Source organism: Pelodiscus sinensis, chromosome 9 (assembly GCF_052426305.1).
Source record: "Pelodiscus sinensis isolate ZL-2025 chromosome 9, ASM5242630v1, whole genome shotgun sequence".
Taxonomy (NCBI): Eukaryota; Metazoa; Chordata; order Testudines; family Trionychidae; genus Pelodiscus; species Pelodiscus sinensis.
Window position 1 is genome coordinate 64,071,979 of NC_143060.1, and position 14,050 is coordinate 64,086,028.

The window sequence follows — 14,050 nt, forward strand, 5'->3', positions numbered from 1 at the left end:
CTCATTTGCGGCCCGTGGTGCGGTGTGGGTTTACGGTGTGGTTCGGGTTGATATGTGTTTTAGTAGTTAAATTCCTGGACTGCCATTTCTCATTAAAAGTGCTGTCATATGGGTGGAAATCGGGTAAACATTGCATTTGATTAGTATCAGTAGAACTGAATTAAATGGGACCAGTGTGTTGTGTAGTCTTGCCTTAATCTTTGTATTCATGCCATCAGTGTGAAAGAAGCTATTTGCATATATATGCAACTACTCTAAAGTTGTGGCCCTTGGCATGTGCTGTGAGTATCATTGTGGCCCCCTGGACTTCCAAGGTTAAGTAGCCCTGCCCTATCGGATGTGCATATCCCTGCAGCATAGCACATGGAGGACAGTGCCTTGATTCCACCTCTTCTGAATTTAGTTGTGCCTATATCTTGCCCTGCTACCGTCAATACGGGCAGAATTCTGTTTCCTGCCTTTTCATCCATATAAATAACTGTGTCTGCATCACACCCTCAAACTTCTCAGCTGACTTCCAATTCACTTTGGGACTTAGTTCCGGATTCCGTTCCCTGTTTAAAAAGATGCCATGCTCTTGCCACTTTTCAGACTTGATTTCTTTCTCACTTGCTAAAATAGTATTGGTTTCCCTTTCTCCACACAACATGGCTACATTTCATTAAAGAACACACTTTTTGCAATCCTTGCTATCTAGAAGATCCATTTAGTCTGCTTCATTTGATCTCATTCACCTTTTCACAGGTCATGTCTGCTTTCCCTGGCTTATCCCTTCTAATTTCTCTCTCCCTCCATTATCAGTCTTCTGGCAGACTGCTTTCATCTATTCACTGCACACCATTATTTCTTGTAATGTATACCACAATATTATCTTGTACTAATTAATGCTGTGAATCATTTAAAGATACAAATTGCTATCCCAGCATTTATAAAAGATGTTCTTATACAGAAAATAAAACTGCACTCTATTGATATAGATTTTTAAAAACTAGGATTGACTATTCTAAGAAAATTAATTTGAAAACATATTGCACTGTGTTGTTGGGTTTTTTTTGTAATTTCTATTTGCTTAAGACTTGCATCTATGTGATGCAAACTTTGTAACAATTTTTAACCTCAAAATAGTTTAATAGCTTTGGCTGCATACCAACAAATAGGTACTCAGCTAGAAAAACTGCAGGAGAACAAAAACAACAAATGACAAAACTTTTAATGCAAAATCATTGAAAAGAATAATGAACTAGTTGGAAGTAAAAATGACACAGCATGACTATGAATGTAATGAGAATTCCATACTCTGCATAGATTTAGTTTACCAAAAAGAGTGAAAGCCATTCTAAGTTTGAAACAAATACGCCTCTTATTAAGGATATGTAGCTAAAATCACAGGACCCATCATATTGGTTGTAATAATAACGAAACTCTGACACTGTAAATTAATATAATCTTTAATCTGTTTAACCAGTTAACCAATTAAATGGGATTTTACATTCCTTATTCAAACCAGGATTTGAATCGTGGTCTGACTGAATTCAGGCATGTCAAAGCTGAAGCTTAACTTTTGAAGCCTTTCCCTCCCATACTTTCATCTCTGAAGAGAAGGAGTCCAAGTCCTGACTTAGGTCACAGGTAAAAGGGATTTTAGTCTTAACCTTATCTTCATTTCATAAACCTTGTCTCTGAAGAGCACATAATTGTCAACCAATCTGACACAGAAATGGTTACCTACCTTTTTGTAATTACTGCTCTTCAAGATACATTGTACATGTCCAGGCCCAGTGCATGTGAGAATCTCACCAAGAATGTGAGAATCTTATGGTGGTTCTGGTGGGTCACCAGATGGAAGTAAGCATCTTTTTAGCTGAGGTCAGCATACCAGTCCCCTCGCTCCAAGGAATAATGGAAGTTAGAGTAACCAGGCACATTTTTATTTTCTTCACAAACTTACTTAACTATCTTAGATTTATCTGCAAGGCCACCTTTGCTTTCAGACTAAAAAAATAGTGGATTAAAACCCCCTCTCTGGGAGGAGAAGAGTAACTTCCTCCCCATTTTGAAGAAGAGATTGGACCTCCGGAAGAAAATGATCTTGTGAGTGGTCCCCGAAAAAAGAAAGATAAGGGGGTTGGGAAGAAGGAAAAGAAAAACTGGTGGGCGAATCCTAAATCCACCATGCTCAAGACACACTGAGATAATGTGGGACAAAGCACTTAGGAAGTGGGGTAAACACTGGCCAAATGGGGTCAGGTGTAGGAGCTGTAGGAGCAGATGGTACTCTGGGGACAGGTCCATCCTTGGCCAACATGACAAAACACTTGTTTGGACTAAGCACTAGATTGGGAGAAGATGAGTCCGCAGAAGAGAGTGGCAGTGGTCACCGCTCGTAATTTCTAGAATTGAGATAAAGCCTGGAAAACCTGTGGTCTGCTGAGGGCAGAACTACTTCCTTTTCATCACTGTCATGTAACTTCCAAGCAACTTCAAAGTCTCAAATCCTTCTAGCCACTGGCTTGCCATTGACCATCAGCACATTTAAGTCTTGCCTCCAGCCATCTCGTAACCAGTGTACCCTGTAAGATGAGTGCTTGGGGCAGCCACCAAAGAGAGGTTCACCTGAGCTCCTTCATAGGTTCTGCTGAAAAAAAAAATCTCTGGCAAACATTCTCTGGGTGCACTCACCTAGAGTGGAATGGCATGTGATTGAAGACTGTCAGTCTTCAATCAAATGCAGAAATACATTGGGTTAGCAGTGCCGTTCCAGATGAAGGCTGAAGTACACTGGCAGCACAGTATGGAGAAAAAAATGCACAGCATTTGCCTTCTGTAGGCTAGATTCATCTGGTGCTGCAACTTTCTCACTTGCATGAGCTAAGTACTAGTCGACTTGCAAAGTATTAATCTAATAAAGTATTAAATTAGAAAAACATAAATAAATTAGTTCTTAATCATGCACTGTGATTAAATAAAAGCTTTATTTTCTATTTTTCTCCCCCAGTGGGAAGATCACCGTTCTGCTGATACCCTCTTAGCCTATTTTGCTGAGCATTACTTATACAATTCCAAATTAACAGAAAAGCCTCAAGACTTGAGTTAAGAGCACCCCTCTGTGATTAGGACCAACATTTGATACCAAATGGTTAAGCTCTCTACCTCTATAATCGTTTCAACAGAAAAATGCCAGATGAAAGAGGAGACACCTCGCCTCTATATCCTCCTGCATTTTGCCCACATAAAGTAATTATTTCCCCTAGCAAAGACTTATGGAAGAACTGTGAGAATTTCCCCACGTTACCCATCGTTCAGTACCAGAATGGTACTCTACCACAGAGCTCCTAAGAAGCCCTTTGTTGCAAATAAGGTTTTGGATAGGGTACCAATTGGATAGAGGACCACTGTCTTGGTAAGAATAAACTTGAAGAGATGGTATTCTTCTCTGAATTATTTACATTACAAAACAATACTTAGGAGATGAATAGCCCCAAACAGTAGACACTTGGTAACCAAAACTGACAAATGGGGGTGTGTGCTTCTGACAATACCATCCAGCTTTTTAGTCCTTTCTCTATTCACAAATTAACTAATTTAAAAAATCTCTACTTTTACTTTCCAACTATAAATCCATTTTTCTATTCTAATTAGTTGCTCTATTCAAAGAAGATTGAGAAATTACCTTGTTAAATATAGAAAGAGTAAGAATTTCACGTCTACTTCCATGTTCTGCTACCTCTTTCTCTGCATGTACTTTGGCTGACTTAGAGATAGTGTCGATCATTCTTACCTTAATGTTGCAGGCCTGTTCCATCAGTCTTCTAGCATTCTCTTCTGCTCTGTACCTCTTTGGCAGTTGAACTCTGAAGAATTTTAAAGCTCCTTCAAAATCTGCCTGTAAAAGGTCCTCTTTTGAGGTCTGCAATGAAATACAGACAAGGACTATTATAAACACAGAGAACATCCATACTTGCTTTATCACTGGATTTATCATCTGCTAAATTTATTCCAAACAACCAGTGCTCACAATAGCTCAAAAACCATTCTCTAGGACAACAGTTCTCTAACCTACACCTCCATAAGATGAAATAAAAGTCAAGCACACATCCAGAAAAAACCCAGGCAAAGTAGAATGATAAGAGGCCTTTAACAAACTGGTGTACTTTTTTGTGTATCTGGAGATTGAGAGAGTGACTACAACAAAGCATGTCAAGATGGAACTCAGGGACAGAAAAAGGAGGAGAATTATGGTGTTTTTGAGATGGTTTGCGCATCTTAGATTGTTGCTGATTTTTGTAACGCCCGACTAGAAAGATACTGTATATAGCTACAGAGATGATCAGAAGGGCTGTGTCTACACTGGGCCACTTATTCCGGAAAATCAGCCGCTTTTCCGGAATAAGCTGCGAGCTGTCTACACTGGCCCTTGAATTTCCGGAAAAGCAACGACGCTCTACTGTACAAAATCAGCCACTATTCCGGAAAAACTATTCTGCTCCCGCTCGGGCATAAGTCCTTATTCCGGAACACTGTTCCGGAAAAGGGCCAGTGTAGACAGCCCAGTAGTCTTTTTCGGAAAAAAGCCCCGATCGCGAAAATGGCGATCGGGGCGCTTTTCTGGAAAAGCGCGTCTACATTGGCCACAGACACTTTTCCGGAAAAGGGGCTTTTCCGGAAAAGCATCCTGCCAATGTAGATGCTCCTTTTCCGGAAAAACTGAAAACGGAATAGTATTCCGTTTTAAGCAGTTCCGGAAATTCATGCCAGTGTAGACACAGCCAAGAAGTAAAAGTGCTTCTAAGATAAAAAAGGTATCATCAAATAATTAATGTGACACTAAATTCATATGTAGAAATGTGCCAGAAAAAGCATTATAGCCCACCTCTATAGTTTTCAATTTAATGGCTATCACAATGGTATTGAGCCACAACCATAGCCAACTCTTGGAAAAGGGAGGAGATGAAGACTCAACAGAAATCCAGAAGTGCTGCTGACAAGGTAATATGAACTACAGGATGGAAAAGACACGTTCATCCTTACATTTATTAAGTTCTACATTTTATGCCTTTACAAATACCTCACTTTTAAAAATTTATTAAACATTCAGGATGTGTATGTTCAGACAAGCTATGTAAGCTGTGAGTCCAAAATGTGGGTTTCAAGAGTATTTAAAAAGTAATCATTAATAAAAAGGCAAAGAAATAAAAAAAACCCAACAATATCATAGAGGTTAGTATTTATTTCTTCTACTCACACCTTAATAAAAAATGTAGATAAAATTTAATAAGGTTAACTGCAGCATTTGAGAGAATAGAAAGGACCATAGCTAACATTTTCAAGTGTGAAGACTCAGCTCCCATGTGTACAAGTGCACTATGTTTGCACACAGGTGAGGGCTGCACATATGCAATGTGTATGTGTGTGCACAAATCCCGAAAGTGAACAACTCCGTTTCTCAAATGTAGCCTCACCAGTGGAATATATGCCTTAGTCATACGCAAGTGATTGGGCTCAATACAGGCATAACTGGATCAAGTTCTATAGCCTGTACTATGTAGGAGATCAGACTAGATGTTCTAATGATCCCTCTTCTGGCCTTAAAATCTGTGAAAATCTAATTGGAGAAAATGATCCTGATCCTTTCATATATGGAAGAGCGCTATATGTCTTGTGAACCTGGATATTCTTATTGTAGGACTGGCTCATTTACATATTAATAATTAAACCTAATTTTAAAAAACACACAAATATTTTCAGAAATGTCTTAAATTATATTTCAATAACAAAGCTGCATGCACTAAAATCATGTACCAGAAACAGCAGAGCATAGGACGTGACCCAAAGTTAGCCACATACAATAGCCCTCTTGAAAGTGCAGAAGCAGCTGGGTCCAATACAGATGGAAGGAGGGATCCAAAAGGAACACTCTAGTTAAGTTTAACACGGTTTTTAAATGATACTCAAGATTGTGCAGGTGTTTACATTTTTCTTCCTTTTTGTATGGGAAACCATTTTTCATAGTGAGAGCATACAGTGCACAAATCAGAAAAAAACCTTTAAAATTACTTAAAATTGTGTATCTAATTTGTTCAAGTGGCAGGAAGAAACAGGGGGCTTTTTCATGGTCCACTAATCTCTTGAGTAGCTGAGCACATGAAGGTGGCATCTGAAGAAAGCCACTTGAATACTGACAATCTTCCCAGTCACTGACCTGTATTTATTTCCCATTTGGGGAAATGACATGGAGAAGGTTATAGTAGTAGAACTGTGACCATTTTTGGAGCCTTGGATTTCTTGAGTCAGGCTTTAGGTCCATGTATGTGATATAAGTTATACAGGGTGAGTTGACTAATGATCTCCTCCAAATGACAGAAGATTAAATTTCCCTGCTGATTCTTTTGGATGTGTTGGCAAACTTTGTAAGGTACAGCTGACAGGTTCATGACCCCTTAAGGAGCGGCTGGAGTAGCTTGAGTAGCACTGATCCTTTTTGTGTGTTATTCCAGAGAGCACGTGTTCTGTTGCAAACACTCTCTTGTAGGGTTCCACAGGGATCTATTTGGTTACTCATCTGTTCATAGTATATGAGGCCACTGGGATCATTAGTGAAGGAACATGAGAACATTAGGTGACTTTTTGGTTTGAATTGGCCTTGGTTAATCTGTTCACTTTTGCTGTCTGTATTCTATTTGTACTTTTTAACTAATATATTGCGCCCACAGCTCCATACAGGTGCCCTCTAAATCTGTTACATCAACTCAATTAAATACACATTACAACTGTCCCAGTATGTCTTTATACGGTGCAGGAATAGCAAAGAAGAGAAAGCACTATTTGAAAACAGGCACCAAAGTATCAATCTTCAAATATACATACAATATGATGGGAACTAATTTAGCTATAACTACTCAAGAGAGAGATCTTGGAGTCATTGTGGATAATTCCCTGAAAACATCCACTCAATGTGCAGCAGCAGTCAAAAAAGCAAACAGCATGTTAGGAATCATTAAAAAAGGGATAGAGAATAAGACAGAGACTTATTGCCTCTATATAAAACCATGGTACATCCACATCTTGAACACTGCGTACAGATGTGGTCGCCTCATCTCAAAAAAGATATACTAGCATTGGAAAAGGTTCCGAAAAGGGCAACAAAAATGATTAGGGGGTTTGAAATAGGTCCCATATGAAGACACATTAAAAATACTGGGACTTTTCAGTTTAGAAAAGAGGAGACTAAGGAGGGATATGATAGAGATCTACAAAATCATGACTGGTGTGGAAAAAGTGAATAAGGAAAAGTTATTTACTTGTTCACATAATGTAAGAAATGAGAGTCACCAAATGAAATTAATAGGCAGCAGGCTTAAAACAAAGAAAAAGAAGTTTTTCTTCCATTTTTTGACTTTTTGAGATTGTAACATAGCAACCTTAATGATGGATCAAGGAAGAATTGTGGCGCCATTCAGCATGCAATTATCTGTTAACTTCTTGCTCTGCGGTCAATCCACTTGTTCTGCAGTCAACTCACCTCCTTTTACCAAAAAAGTTTGTAAGCTTGTTAAACCATCAAGTCCAGCTGAATTCCCTATTTTTAAGGACACAACTAAATACTTCATAAGCAACTCTCAAATAGTTGTTTTTATTAAACTCATTTTTCTTTCAAGCCAAACAAAAATACTAGAGATCAAAGATCTCCATTGCCATAATAAGTTGAAGTTTCAAACTTCAGCCTATTTCATCATAACTGTGTCTTTTAAAGAGTGGGTAAATTTGTTTTTTGTTTTTTTTCTATGGATAAAGGTCTGTTTTTGGAGATATGTAAAAGCCCTTCAAAGGATTTTGCTGAAATGCAGAAAAAGCACTTTGCACTGAAAAGGTACAGTTTTGGAAAATCATAAGCATGAAACAGGAGAAGAGAAAGACCACTGCTTTGAAATTATGGGCAGTATAACATATGCACCTTGATTACTTTTTTCTGCGAGTATACAATTGTCACAATGAAGTTCCTCAAAATAGTTAAGAATGTGCAAATTGGAAAATCAACTAGGAGTCCTGTGGCACCTTAAAGACTAACATTTATTTGGGAATAAACTTGTGTGTGTGAAAACCACTTTTGCAGATGCATGCAAAGTGGAAAATGGAACTCTGACTTGTTTTTTTTCCTTAAACGTAATTGCTCTGTCCTGCTTTGTAGAAATTTCCAGCCTACTTCAGTAATGTCAATATCAACGATGACTCTAATTGTCACCTAGGAAGTGACAAGGCATATGAGATTCAGGGTCATTCACACTGTACTCTCTGCACTTGATTCTTCACTGTCTTGTATCTTGTATAATCCTTTGCTCCTGTCTGTACACAGTGTAAAACACCAAATCAAACTGGTAGCATTTTAGACCCTCTTTGACAAGAAATCAATGTCTTTCCATAGTGCGTGGCAGCAGAGAATCAGACCCCATTCTCCCTAATTCATTACTAAGTTCCCTACTATTATAGCTGTTTTTTATGCAAAATATTCTTATCCTATGCAGTTTCGTCATTTGTAGAATGAGGATAATAATATTTGCCTTTCTCTGGAAGATGCATTATTATTATTACTGATCTTGCACAGTATAAAATGTACTCTACTAAGACAAATAGGTCAGACGATGTTTGTTTCCTATTTACCCTCTCACATATTCTAAATCTGGAAATCTAAAATCAAGGATTATCTACTTATTTTTTTTAAAGCTTTGAATCCATTCCTTTTGCATTGGTAGCACAAAGTCCGCAGTGCTGTATGTGACCTGATTCCCATCATGCTGCCCTATAAGTATTAGCTATGGTCCCACTCCAACAAGATAAAATTGAACTACCGTACTTTCTACTGGTGTAGTGAGTAAACTCTTTGAAAACCAAGGCCTTGTCCATGTTAGAAAATGATCTGTCAGTATATTCTTCTAGTGCATATGCAATTTATACTGGCAAAAGAGCATTTGCAAGTATAGCTTACACTGTTTTCTGGAAGAAAACAAGTATAAAAATGTCTTTAAAAAAGAATCATAATGCTAGACAACAATACCAGCAAAAGTGTTAGTGTAGACCTGGCCTAAGTCTAACACGCAATGGACTGACATCCACAAGTGCACTGATAATAACTCTATAATTGAACACTCTCAAAATCTCTCCAGTGCAGCTGTGTGTACATACAGACTTCCAAAAGGCACTGTAAGTCAAATATACAAAAGAATCACAAACATGTATAGGCCCAAACACAAAATTAAAGACTAGACACACACAGTCTAACCATGGTGATAATAAAGGGAAATCCAAAACGAAAATAATGCCGTTTCAACTACCTTTCAACAAGTGTACTTGACACAGATGGGTAAGTAGAATTGTATAAGGCTGATGTAATTGCTGCAGATATTTTTCACATAACTCCTTAATGGAATACATTCTGCATGCAGCCCAGAATTTGGGCGCATTAGGAGTGTTCCAGGGGAAAGCTTGTATAATGCTGATAGTTTGATTGATTCAAACCTATTATCATCTTTTGTCTATGATGAGCACTAAATCCATTCTCTCACCAAATTATGTTATTCAAATTTGTCATCACTTTTCAAATAATTGAAACTACTTGGGGTTTGATCTAATGTCTCACAATGCAGATGAAAGAGTATCCTGGCAAACTTCGTATGCCTCAAACATCTTATAAGGAATGGTTTGTCACTTATTTGGGTCTACTGGAGAACATAGAGATCAAGAAAAGGTTTGTAAAAACTGTAAAAAAAAAAAAAAAACAAGTTTAGGTCATTTTAGGAACAGTACAGGATTAGTTAGAACAGAAGAGGATTAGTAAAGAAATCATCTAGAAAACCAATTCCCTGTTATAAAACTGTCTGGGTTCAGTTAAAGAACTCTCCCCAGCACACAATAACAAGATTAGTTAGAATACTTCTGTTCAGCTATGAAACACTGATATTAGATAACTGCTTTGCTACTACAGAACTGTAGCCTGGGTTAGTCACAGACTCATGGAAGCAAACTGATAGGACTGGCTACTGATTTTCAGAGTCTTTACTTAAAATGATTGTGTAGGTTTGGCTTTGTTCTTGTGCTCCTGTACAAATGATAACCAGATCAGACGTGTCTGTATCATAACAAGCCATACTAGCTTCAGGCCATTTCACAGACACACAGCTCAGGTGCTCCAGCAGATAAGAGCATCTTTAACCATTTCCTTCTCAGAGATAATTTAGACATTTTACACCTTGCCAGCTGGATTTTTACAATCAAGCACAGAAATGTTGGAAGTAAGCAAACATACAGTGTTACTGCTTCAAATTATGGATGAAATTGTCTGCATGTCTGAAATTAACCTTTGGCATCAACCGCTAATAATTCCGAACGCTAAACACCAATGCATTCCACATTAGTATTTGGGAACGAGTAGCACAACTGCACTAACAATCACCATGAAATTAAGCACAAAAACATTCACACCTCTCTAATGCAGCCCCAACTATTACACCCCTCACCCCAGTTAAGGAGTGGCACTGATGTGATCAGAAGGGAATATCCATCCAGTCTTCCTTGGCTAGAACGACAGGAAGCAGGATTCTGTGCTGCTTAGGTAGCTGGGTAAAGCAGGGAAAAAATGGGGGAATCCTCATGTATCTCAAGAGCGCAGAGGATCTTCGGAGGCAGAGGGAGGGGAAAGGAGGATGGCAGATAAGCTATGAATTAATTTCAAGAAAATGTGATCTCACCGCGAGCAGCCGAGGCACAAACAGGCGATGCCCCATCCCCAGAAGTTCCAGCACACGACATGCATACTCATTTACCAGCTTGCTCCTCTCGTCATGCATGTCCTGTGACTTTTTGACGGGTGGTGGGAGCTTGGCAGCTGGGGTTGTGTACGGTACCCCTTCTTCCATGAGCAATAAGCAGTAAGTATCCAGAATGAGAAGCACCGTCTCTTGGTCACAATTTGAAAAACTGCAGTATTATAAGAGATAGCCTCAGGTCTCCCAAATAGATTCACACTTCCGCCTGCAGCAATGTTAGCTAATGTCTAGAAAGAGCAAAGCATCTTGCTATGAATCAAAGAAGAATATGATCCACCGTGCTGGCTTAGCAGGAATCCAAAGTAGATTAAAAAAAAAACCACCAAAGGACACACGCATCTAAATATATCTGAAAAAGCAGGAAAATGGCAGAGAATGTGAGCAGGAAAGCTCTGATGGAGAAAGCAAAGGACAGCTAGCAGGGCCCAGTGCATCTGTGAATGTGAGTGTGAGCAGACAGGAGCAGCAATAAGAGCAATAAAACCAGGGCAGTTATGAAGCTGCAAAGAGAAAAGGATGAGCTCATTGCAATCCCTGATTCGTGACAATCGCGTGGCTGCTGCTGCCGCCTCTTGCTGTGAATCAGTAATAAGGGGTAGGAAAGGAGGGGGAGGGGAGAGAAGGAGGTAGGTGAATGAGCATGCAGAGTGTGTCTCGGGGGAGAATGCTGTAATAAGAAGCCAATAGTGAGCTGCTGAACCAATAAGCTCCCCCTCCCAGTCTACCTTAGATCAATGTTAGTCAGACAGTTTCTGCTCTTGAATCCTGAACTCACAGATACAGGAATTACATTCTCTTGCCATTTGATGATGCTCAGAAGAAATCAGACTGCCAACTAATACACACACACACATCTTATCCATGTCTGCTTTCAAAACACACAGATTCAAGGCTGCGCACATATATGTGGGCAGGGCAAAACACTCCAGTCCCTTCTGGATTATTGCACGGAACAGCAAGAAATGCCAGCACGCACTGATGGACTACTGATAGAGACAGCACAGCACTAGGATTCTGAGAAGCTGGAATGGCACAGCCTCTGTTTGTGCAGGAGGCCTTACAGTTTCAGGTAGTATGATTTCAGGAGGCATTTCTGAACATGGAGAAAATTTGCACTGATGGAACAGAATTTCTACAAACATATAAAATATGACACAAAAGAACTGCAAATCTGTGGAGAGAAATGCTATGATGTTATATACACACACAGAGGTACCTCTATACCAGGTTCTGCTTCAGCTCATTAGGAGTGTGCTTAAGAAAGCATGAATTTGTGAGCCTGTGTTTTTAAATCATTCAATTAGAAAATGTACTATACAACCGAGCATATCTTTGGAACAATTCACACACTAGACTGAAAACTAAAATAATACCCCGGCCTAAGCAGACAGTGCAATTCTGTATCTATTTTATAGAAAGATGGCAATTTTAGATCTTTTCTAACTCTACAAATAGATCCTTGAAAATTATACAAGGCGCTGTATTTGTGCAAATACAGATGAATGTGCAAAAAGCATTTGTCTCTGGGCTTCCTATATTCAGTACAACCACCTTCAGCAGAGCTACTAGCCAAAACATTATTAAAAAGTGAAATTCCACAACACTGGGCCACCAAGTCAAAATCAGAATCAGAATGCTCTCATATGTGTAGTCTAAGTGTGAAGAAGATTTGACTTATTAAGACAAGTCTGGATAAACTGCAACAGAAATGAGAAATACTAAAGTGAAGTTGATGCAATTCAGGCTAATATTCCTTCTATACAGAACTCCATTCGAACATGAACACATTTTCTTGGACTGACAAATAACTTTATGGGAAAGGTATCAGCAAAATAACATTATCTTCATTTGTCATCTTGGTTCACTGGGACAGATGAAGTGCATGGGAAAATAGCTGGAGCAGCAGCAGCTATGAGCTAACTATGGCTGACTGTCCAACATTCATCGACTCATCCACAGCACTTACAGATTTGCTCTGGTAGTGGATAGCCTATTCAACCCAAGCAATCTTCCCTTGGCAGTTGATGTGAGTACATCATACTACAAGGAAATATTTCACACAGCACATCATTCATGTTTGGACTGGGCTATTTTGAGAACAGAATTTTAGAGGCGTGGAGGCTTGCTCATTTCTGACATAGTTAACGTTAGTGATGCCCAATGAGGCTTGGGATGTACAGGGAGTACTTTGATCTACCCCTTGCATCTGGCGTGTGGAGGCTGGTTGGAAAATAGCTAGTCCATGATTGGTAGATTTTCCTAGCACTCTTAGGCTATGTCTAGAGAGCAGCACTATTTTGGATACCAGAAGTATCCCGAAATAGCTATTCCACGTCTTTAAATGCGCCAGTTATTTCGAAATAGATTTAGAAATAACGGGCATGCTGTTCTGGCATCTGTGTAACCCTCACGAGGGTTAAGGAATGTTTCGGAATAGTGCTTTATTTTGAAATTTGGTGCTGTGTAGACAGAACCAAATTTCAAAATAAGCTATTTTGAAATTAGATTGAAATAAGATACCCCATTTACATAGCTCAAATTGCGTATCCCTATGGGTGCAGTGTAGATGCACCCCTAAAAAGTAATTGTGTATGTCCTTTGCACAAAAAATCTTTATTTGCAACAGGCAATCTGACCACCTGTGATCTTCCATTTGAGTTAAGATTACAGAGAAAACTGTGGTGAAAACTCTGATTTTATAGAATCCTGAGATCTTTGGTCCTTGTAGATCTGACTTCTGACCAGTTACGACATTCACAGTTTACTTAAATACTAATTAAGGACTAATGATGAGACATCCACATTAACAGATTTATTGACTGACTTTCCATGTTCATCATGAGGCAGTCCTGATTTGCTTAAGGCCCAAGCAGGAAAACATATGACTCCTTAGTAACATGGTTCCAATGAGTGCCATGTATCATTGTTTCAGTGCACTAAAGGTCTCGTGTGTCATTACCAAGATTCTTCTTACTTCTACACAATGAGGGAGAGGCCCATTGTGGGGGCTAGCGAGAAGCTATGCCTTAACTGGACTGGGAAAAAACTGAGGGGTTCCACTCAAGAAAACAAAACAACGTATGGGAGAGGAGATTCCAATTTTGGTTTTGCAATTTTTAAATATTTATATGAACATAATGAATGTGGAAGTGTGTCAATCTGTGAATAGATTCATGGATTCCAAGGCCAGAAGGGTCCCCCTGTACACTGCAGGCCATAGGACTTCACTGAAA

General features: G+C 39.0%; 1 protein-coding gene across 6 annotated transcripts in view; it reads right to left on the reverse strand.

The window, feature by feature from the left end:
• The window catches only part of RABGAP1L (RAB GTPase activating protein 1 like), a 422,358-nt gene that overhangs the window by 92,674 nt on the left and 315,634 nt on the right, over positions 1–14,050 (reverse strand). For all 6 annotated transcript variants that reach the window (XM_089780609.1, XM_075936918.2, XM_089780610.1 and 3 more), the window contains exon 19: positions 3,779–3,907. In XM_089780609.1, the coding sequence (XP_089636735.1) occupies positions 3,779–3,907 (129 nt within the window). The remainder of the gene's footprint in view (positions 1–3,778; positions 3,908–14,050) is intronic.